Genomic DNA, 14,596 nt, shown 5'->3' with positions numbered 1-14,596 from the left:
TTTTTGCTTGCAGTGGTCAGCAAAAAGTGGCATGAAACGTCAAGCTGTGATCCAGAGTTATGTTTATTATATGAAATCATCGTTTTAAACGTTAACAAGTCATCGCGGGCCAGAGGTCTGTGGTGGAACTATTTAGTGAGAAGTTCGTCGGTCGACGTCCATGGTGAACCTCTCGGAACTGAGTCGTTGGAGTGAGGGATGCCAGTTTGTCCGTCCTGATAGCCCACCGGGGTGGTGCCGATCAGCAGGGGTGCGCTGATATTCAGGTTGAAGTGGCCGCGGCCGACCACCGCGCAGACCTGCAGAGAGGGCCCGGTCAGTTGGGTGCTGATCTAGCGTCAGACAAGCCTGGAGGAAACGTCGATAAAATGAAGTCTTACCCGTAGGTAGTACTTCCACTTGACGAGTTCGCACTTGTTGTTTTGGTAGGACGGTGGTGTCGGTGGGACGGTGATCATATGTGAGAAGACCTTGGAGTCTTGGCCGATCACCTGACTGTCGACGAGATCTATATCCACTAGTTTCTCATCACTGTATGTGTTCTCGCATTCAGCATACCAACTGACGAACTGCACCCAGTTAGACAGTAGAAATTAGTAATATATATTACTATCGTAACGTAACGAGGAACGTAAAAATATAGGCTAACGAATATTTTGTTACAATACGACGATGCCCCGGTCAAAATCTCATGTTTTAGTTTAGATTTTGACAATTACCTGTTGCAGAGTGACCCGTACTTTGCGCACTTCATAGGTGCTTGCGTTGTCGACCTGAATCTGGAAGGGAATGGTCTGCCCAGGAGTGTAGCCTCCCCTCGGCGCTCTAAGCTGCATTGTAAGTGGCCCTGATTTGTTCCACAAGCACCAGAAGAATTTGTCGTTTTTCATCTCGATAGGCTCCTGGTAAGAATGTAAGCGCACGTTGTTCATCACTTGTCTTAGAAATACAACGGGCAGCTGATGATGGTCCTGCCGTACCGTCGACTTGGGTAACGCGTTGAGGTCCACGGGCTCGACCACGCAGAAGCCGATTGCCCCCTTCTGACCGGACCCCCTCGGCCGCTGCAAAACCCCCGTGGCCGTGTAGCTGATGTAGCCGTGCTTGCCCACGAAGGAGCTGGGCAGCGTGTGCGGCAGGAGACACTGGAAGGGGTACTCATTCTCCCCGGGGTTGAGCATGACCTCGCCCGAGTCACCCCCGACAAGGCAACTTTTGACGTTAAGGTGCTTCTTGTGTCCCTTGGCTTTGATGCGAACTAGGGTTATTCACGTCAAAAAAACAAAACGGAAAAAGAACTCTGATTAATCTCACCTGCACTGTTAAAACCCTACGAACTAATGCTTCGTTCGTAATTATAAACAATATGCTTCGTAATACGAACGATTTGGTCGTTATACGAACGATTCTGTTTGTAGCTTCCGAAGCATTTGCGCTGTAGCTTGCAAAGCATTTGCGTTGTAGGCTAAAACATTAGCTGTATGTGGACAGCTAATTTTCGGAGCTATACAGCAAAAAGTTAGCTGTACTACTAACACAATAGCTCTAGAGCAAAGCGGTGGAGCTACCATGCTAACTTTTAGCTGCGTAGCTCCAAAAGTTAGCTGTCCATATACAGCTAATGTTTTAGCTGCAAATGTATTTTTTTTCTGAGTGTCGACTCGGCGGGCGCACGGGTGAGAGGTAAGGCGAAGAGGGGTCCGCTCCTGACCTCTCACCCGTGCGCCCGCCGAGTCGAGGATAGGCAAACCCGCAACACGGTGGCGCGTGCTCTGAATCACCCGGTACCTCCTCAACATTCTGACTTTTCGCTTACACAAGTTTAAGCCATGGCGGTTGCTGACAAATTGCACTCTGGCCTCTCCCTTGATGTGGATCCGGATGGCTGTAAAAAAGAAAGCATGGAAGACAAAAGGTCAGTCAAGTACCCGCAAATCAGGGATCATCCAGAAAGTTCGTATGTTATTTTTTCACACTTATTCTGCGCCGTCATTTTTTCTGGTTACTGTACCCTGTGCTGGCGCGTCACTGTTAAAAAAACCCTACAGGACCTACCCTGTCAATTTGTCACTAGGCCAGCGACTGTAAATTTTGATTACAGTCCACTCCGTACAGAATGTACTGTAACTTCGCAAACCGCCTTTTTGGTTAATACAGCACTTGACTTCGACACTGAAGTACAGCCTATATCATTACAGTCTGGCCTGTACATAGAATATACAGGACGGACTGTAGTCGAACCGTACCTCCTTACAGCATTTTTAACCGTGGTGTGGGCGTACTTGCCAAATGTCGCTCGCCCTGGCATCTCGTGGCCCCGTGCGAATATGCAACCGACTCGCACGTATGAATCTGGTACCAGGTGTCCAGGCTAAGACATGCCAGTACGTTGGGTTGCCTATGGACTGGCTGCGGGGGCTGCAGGCGCGGGACGGGTGGCGGGGAAGTGGCAGCTCCCCGACCACTCCCCCGCTACCCGCCCGCTCCTGCAGCCCCTGCAGCCCGTCCATAGGCAACCCAACGTACTGGCATGTCTTAGCCTGGACACCCGGTACAGTACACCAAACAGGAAAAAAGGGGACGGCGCAGATCACCCATTTCGATTCTGTATAACGGGCATAACGGAAGATGGGCGCCTGCGAGACTCGGGATAGGCCATCCCGCGGCACACGCATGCGCTGAAGGCAAGATGTTGCCTACCTATCAGGCGCTATGGGAGGTGGCAAGTCTCGTAACGGCGAATGGCGTTGCTGTTGCTACGGAGCTGCGAGGCCACGCCGTACTCACCTCTTACCGGCGTGGGCTCGTCGACGTGCACCAGGACGTGCCCGGTCACCGTCTCTCCCGCGTAGTACGTGGGCTGCGGCCGGTCGAACCTGACCCGGAGGTTGATGGGCATGGCGGCGGAGAGTAGGGCTGCACTGCAGGGCGGACTCTTCTTGTGTTCGGGTGGTTCGGCACTCGCCGGCTAAATGACCATGGGCAGGTGATAGTTACACGACTTGAACTGCGGATAAGGCGATATCTTGTCTGCGACGGATATATGGGGGATCACGGATCACGGGGCCGAAAGGTGGGGTTGGCGTGGGGCGCGATTTGGCAAACAGGAAAAATGGCAATCGCTAAGCAGGGGAGAGGAAAAAAGCTCCGGCCGGCAGGCCAGTCGCGAATGGACTTCGGTCTTCTGTGGTGGGGCGGCCCCCGGCGGCCCCCGAGGCGGGCCGAGCCCAGCTCAGTCCCGGGGCCGCGAATGTTTGCTGCGGTTTGCTGTTACTCAAGACACGGTCGAAGGACGAAGTGGATCAAAGAGTGAGGGTTCGACACCTCGGCTATATTGTGTACACAGGAGTACAGTCGGAGTGCGCGAAGCACAGTCGGGGAGTACACTCGGACGCGGAGGACGCTCGAAGTAAGTGGAGTGATTCAAGATTGAGCTTTCTAGACCACCTTCTTCTAAACCGCTGGAAATTGGGGGCGGGGGTGGGGGGGGGGGGCGTTCTGAGAAAGTTTTCACCAGGGACCCTGCGTAGGGCGGGCACTATCCGGGCACCTCGCTCTGCGCGCATGAAAAAGTGACCACTGCTCGCCCGGAGCGCCCTGCCCTGCCCGGCGGGCAGCGAGGTGCCCGTGGGCTCTTGCTGCCCGCTAGCTGTGCGTCTCTCACGCACCAACGCGTTTCGCCGCTTCTGAGAGGTGCCCGGAGGTGCCCGTCGTTTGGCCGGCCGTTGCGGTGGCAGCTTGTGGCAGCGCTTGGATCGCACGGGCACCTCGCCGGTGGAATCCAAGCGCTCGCTGAGAGGTGTCCAATGCCGCCCGCCCTACGCAGGTCCCTGTTTTTCACGTAAGATCACTGTGAGCTTTCCAATTATTGCATTCCAGGAGAAGACGAGTTGTCGACCTCTTGCCAAAAGGGTGACTCGCCACAAGCGCGAAAGCCGTAAGTGCGATGGCCAGGAAGGGGATGCGAAGCGTCCGAAATCGGCGATCATCGCAGAACGTTTTATTGTCTACTAGGCGCAATTTTCCGAATTTCAACACCAGGTTTGCGACATTTACTGTATAAAAGGAAGGATCTTTGAATTTTATAAAATAAAAAATAAACCACTTTTTCCAGGGTTTTCACGGGTCCCTTAAATCAACTGTAATCCATCGGGTCAAGGCTGTAGCGTGGGTAACAGCGTCAGAAAGTGAAAGGTCGTGTACAAACTTCTTCCGGTTCTCATAACAGAAGAGGCGTGGCTGTACAGGCTTTCCTACTCTGCCGGTCATGGCCGCAAGGGTTGGGGGTAACAAGTCCGCATACTCCTCTGTTACACCCGGTATCGACACCGACCCGTATGTAGGCACTTTTATTTACATAAACCATCGCCTCATAATATCTAGTCTAGAATTTGTGGCGGGCTGATCAGGTTCCACACCGGATACCGGGGGGTGAAGTTGTGGATCCCCATGGTGTACTCGTTGTCGCCATCCTTTGCGTCCATAATGCTGTTTCCCTTGAAGAAACACTCCTCGTAACTTGGGGGGGCTGCAAAAGTAGATGATTGTGGAAATAATAACATAATGTTAGCTTTCTTGTTGCACTTGTAAGTTTGCTACGACGAACTGGTCTTTGTAACGTGCAAAGGATTTGGCACCATCATAATACAAAGAACTAAAGAACACGTGTCTGTTAACAAAGTGGTGCTCTTTACGATGAAAATTCGTTTGTACTATGTTGGTTTCAGATCCTTTGCCCGATACAAACCCATTCTTTTAGCCCAGTCTCATATGGTACTTTCAGTTCTGCGCCGTACACTTACGGAGGTCGGGTGAGGGGCTGCCCGGCGGAGCACTCGGGCTCGGCCCGCCCGGGTACGGGTAGGCTGGAGAGAGATCCGCTATTACCACCGGGAACGTGCCGATCAGGAGGGGGGCCTTGATCTCCAGGTTCAGGTGGGCGCCACCGACTCTAGCCGTAACCTGTGGGAAGAGTTCGTGGTTAGTTGTTGTCTTGAGCAGGCGCCTCGCTTCTCCCTGCCACGGCGCCACTTCGCCACGTCACCGCGTCACCCTCACCGTCAGGAGGTATTCCAAGTCAATGATCCTGCAGTTGTTGAGGTTTGACGGAGGCACAGGCGGTACGTTGATCATCTGCGAGAAGACCTTTGAGTCGTTGGCCTTCACCTCCCTGTCGAACACCAGGTCCACCATCCTCCCCTCCGTCACCTTCGTCTTGGAGGTGGCGTTCCACCTCACGACCTGCGCACACGTGCAGTAATCTGTGAGACTCGCGTTGAGGAGTCTCCACAACGAACGTGTCACGATTCGACGACGTTAGTGGTAGCGCCTGCTGCGCGCGGGGTGGGCCAACCCGCCAGGCAGCTGTGTGGAGCTGGAGGCCCGCCCAGAGCGCCCGCGTGCAGGGCGGGTAAGATAACGTTAGACGCCCAGCGTTCCATTACGTCGACTCGCAGGATGTTCATTGTGGCGGAACAATTAGGATTCTTTCTTGACTTTTTGCTTCATTTTTAGCTTCACATCATTTTACCTGGTTCAGGGTGCCTCGTAAATTTCGCACATTAGTTGTGCTTGCGTTGTCGATCTGGATCTGAAGGAGGATGGTTTGTCCAGGGACGTAGCCTCCGTGTGGCACTCTGACGCTCATGGTAAGGGGGCCTGACTTGCACCATAGACAGCAAAAGTGTTTGCTCTGCTCCCTTTCGATTGGCGCCTGATAGCAGCATCAAAAGTGTGAAGATTAAAGTTTTACAAAGATTCCATAAGATCATCATGATTATGGAGGGATCTCGTTGCAGTTGAGAGGATTAAGTGGGAGTTTATCAGGGGTTTCATAAGAGTTTAGAAGATGTCAAAAGTACTGTTCGTCGGATTTCATTGTCGCACTGGACTTACCCTGGCTTGCGGGTACATGTTCAGGTCTAGGGGTGCAACCACGGTGAACGCCGCCCGGGCCCCGTGGTCGAACTTCCACGGCCGGTGTACGACCGCCTTGGTCGTGTACCGGATGTGGCCGTGCACGCCCTCGAAGGAGTTGGGCAGCGTGGGCGGCAGGAGGCACTGGAAGGCGTACACGTAGTCCCCGGGACTGAGGGTGATATCGCCCGAGTCGCCGCCCACAAAGTAGACCTTGTTGCTGAAGTAGATCTCACTCGCCGAGTATGTGACTGTTTCGGTTGAGCTGCCGGTGCCGCTGCTTTTGGACTTGGTCTCGGTCCAGTGCACGCTGGCCTCGCCTCGGAAGGTGATCGTCACGGCTGCGCACGGCCAGGGTGAGTAAGCTGCCGTACACTCTGTGGGCCGCTAGCAGGGGGTGCCCGGGCCGGACTTACCTCTGATTTGTGTTGGCTTGTCAACTTGCATGTCGACCCGCCCAGTCACCGTCTCCCCGCCGTAGTACGCGGCGTACGGTCGGTCGAAGCTGATGCGCAGGATGACAGGCATCGTGGCGAGGTGCGTCCCGGCTGGAGGAGGGTAGAGTAGGGTGGTGAGACCAAGGCACTGTTTTGGTTTTGGGGCGCTGGCGGAGGGAGCAAACACCTCACCTCCTCGGCGCCGGCGCGCACTAACTGACCATGGCAGGCGTAACTCGGAGATAGTCGCGATATTACTCGCGCCAAAGATAAGGGGTGCTCTTGACATGAATGAGCAGGCGGGCATTCCCCAGGTAGAACGAACGTTAGTAAAAATGATGTCACAATGACCTCATTTTGTCGCTCATCGTCAAGATTTACTGACGCCAGCCAGATTGAGCTAATTTTGACTTCAAATGAGGGTCATTTGCGAGTTTTTGATGATTGTGTTTTACCTTGGATGCTTCGTTTTCAGAGCCCTGGGGGGAGGCGATGTACCGGAGCTACTCCCGCGCTCAGACCCAAGCGTATACGAACTGAATTTAGCACCAACCGGCGGCCGGGCGTCTCTGAAACGGCCGAAGGCTTATCGGGTAACCCATGGCGTGTCTCAGCTCGACGCGTGAGCATGAGTCAGTAGCATCGTCCAGATACGTGGGTGCAGACACCCAAGACACCCGCGTATCCGGACGCAGATCAGTACCTGCTGACGCTGACCCGAGGCAGAGTCGTGCCACATGACGCAAGGGCAAGGCCGCTGGGAGAGCTCGTGGTGACTCAGGAAGGACGTTGCCAGATCAGATGGACATGATCTGCAGAGTTGGTGAAGAGCTACTGTCGCCAACCTAGGTGCCCTCCTCTGGCCTGGTGCGAGAGAGACGTAGACAGAACCCTGAAACTTTAAGAAGGCCAGAGTGAGCAGGCCCTGATATACTCTACCATCCGCCAATAAACAAATCTTATCAAAAGTCATCTGAGCCGACTTGCACTTGGCGCCACAAACGTTTCCCGGGGCGACGGTAATGATAGCGCCTGCGAAGCGCTGGGTAGGCCAACCCGCGAGGCACCTGTGTGGAGAGGGCGGCCCACCCAGAGTGCCCGATCCCAAGCGTGGAAACTTAAGCATTACCTCGTGTTACCTCGGGGCGTGGGGCGTTTATTATCCAGTTTTCATTTAACTGTGCCACGACTTGGATTGGGAAAATCTAAATACAAAGCGTGAACACAAGTTCGGTTAGATAATTATGTTCTCCTCTTTATTACACTCATATGACAAACAAATTAACAAATGACTTTTTTTCAACAAGTACATATAAAATCGATCTGTCAGTGTTATGTCACAAGTAACCCAGGTACATGATTTGTGCTTTACAGTTGCTTTAAAATAACTTACATATCAAGTATATGATACATACAGTTTTGATCATACTACACTACCAATGGTGGAGAAAGAGTAATCTTATTTCATAAAATATGGATGTAGAAAAATAGCATAGAATTTACAATTCGTCAAATAATCCTTTTGTGCTACAAAAAATCTATAATTTATAGTAGTTTTGTGCAAAGTTTCTTTTTAGAACCAGCTAGATAAAACATCTAAAATAAATTCATAAATTCTTAAGGGTTGTCTTTTTACCTTCAAAAGACAAATATCACAAATGATATGCACATAACATTGAAAGTTTAATGGTATGTTTTAAAAGAGATATGGCATGGTTAATTGCATGTCCACTGTTCATGTAATTTATGAAGGTGTTCTACTGTGCGTTGACTTAAATTTAGTTCTGGATGGATTTCTATCAGTCCAGGTTCTTTTAGTAAACTTAATCCAGCAAGAGCTGCAAGAGAAGAAAGACAGATAGTACAACTTTCCATAATGATGAGAGTAGGTCTGTGTATGTTGTATCTGTTTACATACCAAAGTAGGTGTGGAGTGGTTCAACATCAGTACTTGTCCATTTTGCAAATCCTCCAGTAATATTATCTTGAGTGGCTAGAGTAAAGCTCCGATTTTCTGATTTATTGATTAGATCGTAGCAATCTAGGATCTACGAGCACAAACAGTTATCATTAGAAATATCAATAATACACATTTTAAAACGAAGAATGCCTTCATTTACTCAGACCTTTAAAGTTGCTCCCACCCAAAATGAATAACATGTGTCCACAGGTTTGTTTGGCCTGCCATTAAAACCAGATTCTTGGCGCATCATACACCAACGGCGTAGGCCATCAAGCTACAAAAGGAATTAAATTGTCTTGTACTTTTATGTTGGTAACTAAGTTTCCTCTCAGTATAGGATTCAATAAATTAAAGCATTATACCTGTCTGGTGGAAAGCATTGTATGCAGTGTTCCCATAAGTGAGAGGCTAGCTACAGCACAAAATGTATGACCACCATGTGATTCTAATCCAGGTCCTTGTGCAAATGCATTATCATAAGACTGAAAAATATCATCATGATTAATAAGAAAAATCATTGTGAAACCAGGTAGCAGTTGAAAAAAATTGTGACTCACTAAGCTTTGCATAATGTAGTTGGTCGTTAGACCAACATCCATACCACTCCAGTCCTGTAGTATATAGCACACTGCAGCAGCAGAATATACAAAACGCATGTCACATTCACTGCCAGCTAATGTGGCACAGAAACTACAAAAAACATTAAAATAAAGTGAGAAAAACACAAGTCAATGAAGGATTTATGGTTCCACTTTTATAATTTATACCTTCCATCAGACTGCTGGCATGCTCGTACACCTGCTGCTACAACTTTCCTATTGACCCGGGACAGATCGTCTCCCAAAATTAACAGGGTGCCTAGACCTGTGTATGTCATGCTGACATGTCCACATGCATAGGGCTCAGAGTTATCTATCACACCTGTCGCAGGGGGTAGTATCAAAGTACTAGCTCCTTGGAAGCCCCAGCGTGCCACTTCATCATCGCCATCTGAATTCATGCACATTTAAAAACCAGTAAGTTAAAGGCCATATTTTATGACAAAAGGTAATACAAACAAACAAACCTGACTCTTTGGCTTGAATAAGTAAATGATAAACCCATTCTCGGATATGTTCCTTCTTCTCTGGTGTTAACTGATCCAGTGCATCAAGGAGGTCTAGTCCAGAAACCGCAAAAAAGCACAGAAGCAGCCTGAAATTGTCAGAGATAAATCAAAATAGTGCAACTAGGTTATTGCAACCAATGGAAATAGTCAACTTATAAAATCACTGTACCTTGTAGAATCATAATTACTTGCATGGCTGGGGAGAATATTTAAAAGACGGAGGAAGTATCGAGCATGTTTTTTGGGGTTAAAATCCATTGGTCTTCAATTAGTTTTCAATTAAACAACATCTAAAACTCCAGAAAAATTTAACCATTTGACAGACCGGGACCTCCTAAATGACAATCGGCAACTCTGAAATGAAAAATTTCTGTTTACCATGGCTGGCCACTTTCTTCAAAGAAAAACATTAACTAAAAAGAAGTCAAATAGCTACACCAAATCTAATAAAGTGCAAATTAACATGATTTATGTTCCGTTTCTTTCAATACTTTCATTATTTATGGGGCGAATATTTGATACATTGAGTAGAATTTAGCTGAACACATATTTAGAAGTTGGTCTGTTGTTCAGGGGGATTGGGAGTAGAGGTTGACCAACATTTGATTTTGGTTTGTTTGTTTGTTAGTTTGTTTACAGTCACGAAAGAAGCATTATAATAAATCACAGTATATTTTATGATGGATCTTAATTCCAAGGTATTTCTTTCTTTTTACAAATGTCTTAGGCTTTTCAGCGTTTGTGTCGATTTTTTGTTATCTTTTTAGTGTCGTCTGCTATTTTGTCTGCTTTCTCATCAGCGTGGTAGTCAACACATACAACAACATAACCACGAAGTTCTTGCCCTGCATTAAAGCAATATGTGATGAGTTCTAATTAGTTCAGTACCGGTCTATTTCGACCCAACGAGCCTTTGTTGAGCATTCTCAGAAAAATTGATTTTTTTGAAATCCGAACTATGTCCGAAGACTTTCAAGAAGTATGGGAAGACTTGGTTGGGATACCAGCAGACCCACCATCTATGAGGGAACTATGTGAAAACTGCACGTAAGTCATTTAAAGATCCTTAGATAATGTTAAAGTTCCTCGTCATGGTGTTTATTAGAGCGTTAACACTTGATCCACTTGGTCTTCATTTTTATTTCTGTGTTGGTTTCAGGAGACCTAAACTAGTTTGTTGGTGCTCATATCTTCCTGCGACACCCCTGGTAACTAAGTGCTGTATTGTCATTCTTCAACACCCAGCTGAAGAAAAGCGTTGCTTGAGGACTGTACCAATGCTTTCCCTGGGACTAGCACCGGGTCTCTGTCATGTTTACAAGGGCAAAAAATTTCCTCAACAGAGGTAATATAACTGATGTTTAGCTAAGAGTTAGTTCTAAACTAATCTTAATTTTCTCTTCTACAGGCATACGGGCTTAGAGGATCTCATGCATGCACCCAATTCAGTCTTACTCTACCCATCACCTCAATCAGTTGATTTGAGTGATTTGCCAAAACTAGCGTCAGGTGGTTATGATTCTTATAATTTATTTCTCTTGGATGGAACTTGGCCTCAAGCTAAAGCGATATATCATAGCAGCCCCCTCCTGCATTCAATGAAACAAGTGAGCTATTGGAATACACTTAAAACTGTACTAACTTTCAATTTTATCATCATTTCAATCTCTGTTACCTTTCTTTAGGTGAAGTTGTTAACTACAGGTACCAGTGAATATGTGATACGTACTCAACCAACAGAAGGCTGCCTCTCTACATTAGAAACTGCTGCTTTAGCGCTGACCATTCTAGAAAATAGGGAAGTTATACGAGAAACACTTTTGAAACCCTTAAAGGCATTATGTGATTTCCAATTAGATCATGGAGCAGTGACACATCAAAGCAAAGAGTATTTGATTAAGACCAGAACATATCCTAAATTAATTGGTAAACGTCTCAGTCGATTACTTAATGGGGTGTCTCCTAATGCTGCTGAATCTGATGCCAGTCACTCTGACAAGGAAGTTGGCCCAAATCAATGAACATTGTGATCAATCTCAAAGAGTGGGGAATTCTTATTTTCTTTGCTTTTAACTCCTCTGTGCAACATGTACTTCTAAAACAGATAAATAAAAGAATCATTTTAAAAACAATTGTATTTGACCAAAAAATTACTCGTTCAATCCAAAGCGGACAATAAGAAGTTGGTGAACAGTCTTTTAAGATTCGAAACTAAAGTTGATCAAGATAACAGAGATTCACAATAAAATTAGGCAGCTCAGAATTACAGTACTGACATTCAAAGGTATTTAGGTAACAAAAATAATAGAGATTCCATTAAGATACAGACTTAAAAAATTGAGCTTTGGACGGTACTATAACTTTTCAAACAATACAGAAAAAAATAAATATATAAACAATATTTTAGGTAATAAAACGATTGGTCAAAACCACATGCACATGAAAACATAACAGTTCACATCAAAAAAATTGGTAATGTAAAAATGAATTAAGAAAGCATAACAAAGTCAATCTACAAAGAGTTATGTCCATTGCATTCCTGGAGAGCAAAATTTTCAAAGCATTAGAAAGACAAGGACAGATAAAGAACATAACTATGTTTAAGCAGCCATTGTTCAAAACATAAAACTTGATATCAAGCATAAATTGCTAAAATACCTCAAAAACCATGGACATAAAAAATATAAAATCTAAATACTTGAAATGTTAAATTACTATACTGTCATTTAATGAATACAAATTCAAGATCCTTTCTCTTTAAATATCTTAGGATATTGAACAACAAATTAAAGAAGTGTCAATAGACGTATGAAAGCATAGGCAAAAAATTATTGTCCTTCTCAATGAGCATTTTAGCTGCATACAAATAGACAAAAAATATCTTGATTCTTTTGCAAATCAATTACGGCGCTTGCGCTGCTGGTGGGGCAACAGGGTCAAAGGTCCAGACTGGATAGCGTGGTGTAAAATCTTGGATGCCCATTGTGTGCTCATTGTCAGTTGAATCCTTGATACTGTTTCCTTTCCAGATGCTTTCCTCATAGCTTGGAGGAGCTGCAATCGAAATAATTTAGTAGTTTTTTTTTGAAGAGTACAGAAAACAATTAATGAAAAATCACGATTAATTCAGCAATGCAGTACATACGTAGCTGAGGGTACAGTGGAGGAGCACTGGGTGCAGTAGACGGATTGGTTGATGGGGGAGTGCTAGGTGCTGCAGCAGGTGGCAGATTCCATCCACCACCAACTTGGGATCCAGGAGCAGGAGCAGGAGCAGGAGCAGGAGCAGGCGATAGGGATGGAGTAGGGATGGGGACTAGGCCGAGGGTTGGTGATGGAAGCTGTGCAGGCTTTGCAGGAGAAGCTGGATTTGGTGAAGGTTGGCCGGGCTGAACAACAGCAGTGCCACCAGGCTTGTATGCTGTTGGTCCAGTCAGCAAAGGTATGGTACCCATAACTACAGGAATGCGAGCACTGACATTTTTGTGGAATCCTGAGACAACTGCTTCAATCTAAAAATAAAATAAGAAAGGGAAAGTTAACAAATATGCACAAACCATATTTCAACAATGTCAAAGGCTCAAATTTTACCTTCAGAATATATTCTAAATCAATTATTCCGCAATTAGCCAGGTTTGAGGGTGGTATAGCAGGTACAATAATGTCTTTTGAGAAAGATTTAGATTCATGAGGCTTCACTTCATCATCAACAGCTAGTTCCCCCAAAGTAGTTTTGGTTTTTTGAGTCTTGTGAATGGGATCTCTTGCATGCCATGTAACCTCCTAAAATATGAAATAAAACTTGATATCAAATCTCACCTACTCCATATCGTTTTCATTATTGTTTCTTTTTTACCTTTCGAAGAACACAATTGATAGGGCGGACACGGATGTTACTTCCATTTTCAATTTCTACCTGAAATGGAATAGTTTGACCAGGAACAAAGCCACCGGCAGGCACCTTTACAGTTAGGGTGAGAGGTCCAGACTTGCACCACAGACAACAAAAATTTTTGACTTTTTCAAATTCTATTGGTTCCTGAAATTTAAGAACAAGTGTATCACAATACGTAATGCAGAGAAAATATACAGAACAAAGTTCCTGGAAAAGGCTTACTTTTGCTTGAGGTAGCGTGTTTAGATCAAGAGGTGCTACAACAGTGAAAGCAGCCTTAGATTCTTGATCAAATTTCCATGGTCTATCCAAAGTTGCCTTCACGGTGTAACGGATATAACCATGTTCACCCTCAAAGGAGGAGGGAACAGAGATAGGAATCTGACATGTGAATGGGTAAGAGTATTCACCAGGATTCAACTCGATCTCACCTAAAAATTAAATTCAAAAATTTCAAAAAGAAATTAATTTTTTGCACTGGTAAGAAAAATTATATGTAAAAATCCCAAATCTAGGAATCTCACCACTCTCGCTGCCCAGCAGATGGTATTTGTTCTCGTAGTATGTTTCAGTAGCTTTATAAATCACTTGATCGTCATAATCTTTGCCTTGGGAATCCTTCTTTCTCTCTGTTTCAGTCCATTTCACTTCTGCTTCTCCTTTAAAGTTGATAGTGATTGCTAGCAGTAAACAAAAATCCACTTAATTAACTTATACAACAACTAGGATTATTGTAATAGATTCAACCATCAACAGTATATTTACAGTTATCAAAAATCATCTAAATGCAAAATTCTGGACCCCTCCTCACAAACAGAACACGTTTAAAGCAGTGTCAATCGATGGAATCGTTTGACATGGAGGCAAAACTTACTGATCTCTTAAGGAATTTCGAGGTTATCATAAACACCCACCTCTCAATTTCTTGGGTTTGTCCACAGTCACGATAACCCGGCCAGTGACAGTCTGACCAGCGTAGAATGTTGCGTAGTGGTTATCAAACAGAATTCGGATATTCGCGGGCATGGTGGAATACCTGTGCAAATTGACGGATTCGACTTGATAAATTTAACCTTCGTCCGAAAGTCTCCGCAACCAACCCCAGCCAACTGCCGTGTTACGGCCGAGTCGCTTGTTGCCGTGACGTCACGGAGCCGGCCTCGGATACTGCCAACCTACGGACAATGAATGTCGCCGTATCGGGCGGGGCAGGCTCCACATGTGGGATATTTTTTGTTGATCAGTGTGGTCGTTCCATAAAAGATAGAGGAAGATGG

At 46.0% G+C, this 14,596-nt stretch overlaps 5 protein-coding genes and 2 long non-coding RNA genes across 11 annotated transcripts; 3 read left to right on the top strand and 4 right to left on the bottom strand.

The window, feature by feature from the left end:
• Window positions 1-45: 45 nt before the first annotated feature.
• LOC113209505 (arrestin domain-containing protein 2-like) lies at window positions 46-3,017 on the bottom strand. Its single transcript, XM_026427053.2, has 6 exons — window positions 2,788-3,017; window positions 1,817-1,885; window positions 981-1,258; window positions 720-902; window positions 381-569; window positions 46-299 (listed from the first exon to the last, which is right to left on the bottom strand). The coding sequence occupies exons 1-6, from the start codon at window positions 2,897-2,899 to the stop codon at window positions 129-131; spliced, it is 1,002 nt and encodes a 333-aa protein (XP_026282838.1). The 5' UTR covers window positions 2,900-3,017; the 3' UTR covers window positions 46-128.
• On the top strand, window positions 2,570-2,973 carry LOC127750595 (uncharacterized). The gene is made up of 2 exons (XR_008011779.1): window positions 2,570-2,719; window positions 2,765-2,973. It is a non-coding gene; the product is annotated as an uncharacterized LOC127750595 (long non-coding RNA).
• A 125-nt stretch (window positions 3,018-3,142) lies between the features above and the next one.
• LOC113209507 (uncharacterized) lies at window positions 3,143-8,671 on the top strand. 3 transcript variants are annotated; one of them, XR_008011773.1, is made up of 4 exons: window positions 3,143-3,409; window positions 3,880-4,041; window positions 4,115-4,194; window positions 8,524-8,671. It is a non-coding gene; the product is annotated as an uncharacterized LOC113209507 (long non-coding RNA). The 3 variants fall into 3 exon arrangements; XR_008011774.1 differs by lacking the exon at window positions 8,524-8,671 and adding an exon at window positions 6,829-7,553; XR_003303573.2 differs by lacking the exon at window positions 8,524-8,671 and having other exon boundaries at window positions 3,150-3,409; window positions 4,115-4,264.
• Window positions 4,304-6,656, bottom strand: LOC113209501 (arrestin domain-containing protein 3-like). Of its 2 annotated transcripts, XM_026427049.2 has the most exons (7): window positions 6,546-6,564; window positions 6,333-6,464; window positions 5,896-6,257; window positions 5,531-5,713; window positions 5,059-5,241; window positions 4,803-4,962; window positions 4,304-4,528 (listed from the first exon to the last, which is right to left on the bottom strand). In XM_026427049.2, exons 2-7 carry the CDS (start codon window positions 6,442-6,444, stop codon window positions 4,380-4,382), a joined length of 1,149 nt encoding a protein of 382 aa, XP_026282834.2. In that variant the 5' UTR covers window positions 6,445-6,464; window positions 6,546-6,564; the 3' UTR covers window positions 4,304-4,379. The 2 variants fall into 2 exon arrangements, with proteins under 2 accessions (XP_026282834.2, XP_026282833.2); XM_026427048.2 differs by having other exon boundaries at window positions 6,333-6,656.
• Window positions 7,583-9,743, bottom strand: LOC113209504 (geranylgeranyl transferase type-1 subunit beta). 2 transcript variants are annotated; one of them, XM_026427052.2, is made up of 8 exons: window positions 9,594-9,743; window positions 9,383-9,510; window positions 9,084-9,306; window positions 8,874-9,006; window positions 8,679-8,798; window positions 8,480-8,590; window positions 8,272-8,401; window positions 7,583-8,191 (listed from the first exon to the last, which is right to left on the bottom strand). In XM_026427052.2, the coding sequence occupies exons 1-8, from the start codon at window positions 9,680-9,682 to the stop codon at window positions 8,070-8,072; spliced, it is 1,056 nt and encodes a 351-aa protein (XP_026282837.1). In that variant the 5' UTR covers window positions 9,683-9,743; the 3' UTR covers window positions 7,583-8,069. The 2 variants fall into 2 exon arrangements, with proteins under 2 accessions (XP_026282837.1, XP_052128645.1); XM_052272685.1 differs by having other exon boundaries at window positions 8,679-9,006.
• Window positions 9,744-10,326: 583 nt separating this feature from the next.
• LOC113209506 (tRNA-uridine aminocarboxypropyltransferase 2) lies at window positions 10,327-11,556 on the top strand. Its single transcript, XM_026427055.2, has 4 exons — window positions 10,327-10,471; window positions 10,584-10,769; window positions 10,833-11,031; window positions 11,110-11,556. Exons 1-4 carry the CDS (start codon window positions 10,383-10,385, stop codon window positions 11,443-11,445), a joined length of 810 nt encoding a protein of 269 aa, XP_026282840.1. The 5' UTR covers window positions 10,327-10,382; the 3' UTR covers window positions 11,446-11,556.
• LOC113209500 (arrestin domain-containing protein 2) lies at window positions 11,542-14,446 on the bottom strand. Its single transcript, XM_026427047.2, has 7 exons — window positions 14,234-14,446; window positions 13,844-13,999; window positions 13,542-13,750; window positions 13,281-13,463; window positions 13,016-13,207; window positions 12,570-12,936; window positions 11,542-12,478 (listed from the first exon to the last, which is right to left on the bottom strand). Exons 1-7 carry the CDS (start codon window positions 14,343-14,345, stop codon window positions 12,327-12,329), a joined length of 1,371 nt encoding a protein of 456 aa, XP_026282832.1. The 5' UTR covers window positions 14,346-14,446; the 3' UTR covers window positions 11,542-12,326.
• Between the last annotated feature and the right edge of the window lie 150 nt (window positions 14,447-14,596).

This window comes from Frankliniella occidentalis, unplaced genomic scaffold (assembly GCF_000697945.3).
Source record: "Frankliniella occidentalis isolate FOCC.00 unplaced genomic scaffold, Focc_3.1 Scaffold218, whole genome shotgun sequence".
Classification (NCBI taxonomy): domain Eukaryota; kingdom Metazoa; phylum Arthropoda; class Insecta; order Thysanoptera; family Thripidae; genus Frankliniella; species Frankliniella occidentalis.
Note: the sequence above shows the minus strand (reverse complement) of the source record. Positions and strands in the feature narration are given on the sequence as shown.

Bases quoted from the DNA above. Each gene is read 5' to 3' on its own strand.
- LOC113209504 (XM_052272685.1), bottom strand. From the start codon at position 9,682: ATGGATTTTAACCCCAAAAAACATGCTCGATACTTCCTCCGTCTTTTA. The intron at 9,511-9,593 runs GTACAGTGATTT...TGACAATTTCAG, and splicing joins AGTAATTATGATTCTACAAG to GCTGCTTCTGTGCTTTTTTG. The intron at 8,192-8,271 runs GTATGTAAACAG...CTTCTCTTGCAG, and splicing joins ACCACTCCACACCTACTTTG to CTCTTGCTGGATTAAGTTTA.
- LOC113209505 (XM_026427053.2), bottom strand. From the start codon at position 2,899: ATGCCCATCAACCTCCGGGTCAGGTTCGACCGGCCGCAGCCCACGTAC. The intron at 1,259-1,816 runs GTAAGCGAAAAG...GAATAACCCTAG, and splicing joins CCGCCATGGCTTAAACTTGT to TTCGCATCAAAGCCAAGGGA. The intron at 903-980 runs GTACGGCAGGAC...CATTCTTACCAG, and splicing joins ACGCGTTACCCAAGTCGACG to GAGCCTATCGAGATGAAAAA.
- LOC113209506 (XM_026427055.2), top strand. From the start codon at position 10,383: ATGTCCGAAGACTTTCAAGAAGTATGGGAAGACTTGGTTGGGATACCA. The intron at 10,472-10,583 runs GTAAGTCATTTA...TGTTGGTTTCAG, and splicing joins GAACTATGTGAAAACTGCAC to GAGACCTAAACTAGTTTGTT. The intron at 10,770-10,832 runs GTAATATAACTG...TCTCTTCTACAG, and splicing joins AAAAAATTTCCTCAACAGAG to GCATACGGGCTTAGAGGATC.
- LOC113209500 (XM_026427047.2), bottom strand. From the start codon at position 14,345: ATGCCCGCGAATATCCGAATTCTGTTTGATAACCACTACGCAACATTC. The intron at 13,208-13,280 runs GTAAAAAAGAAA...TTCATATTTTAG, and splicing joins TCAATTGTGTTCTTCGAAAG to GAGGTTACATGGCATGCAAG. The intron at 12,479-12,569 runs GTATGTACTGCA...TTTCGATTGCAG, and splicing joins TCCACTGTACCCTCAGCTAC to CTCCTCCAAGCTATGAGGAA.
- LOC113209501 (XM_026427048.2), bottom strand. From the start codon at position 6,642: ATGTCAAGAGCACCCCTTATCTTTGGCGCGAGTAATATCGCGACTATC. The intron at 6,258-6,332 runs GTAAGTCCGGCC...GGCCGTGCGCAG, and splicing joins CAAGCCAACACAAATCAGAG to CCGTGACGATCACCTTCCGA. The intron at 5,242-5,530 runs GTAAAATGATGT...ACGTGTGCGCAG, and splicing joins TACGAGGCACCCTGAACCAG to GTCGTGAGGTGGAACGCCAC.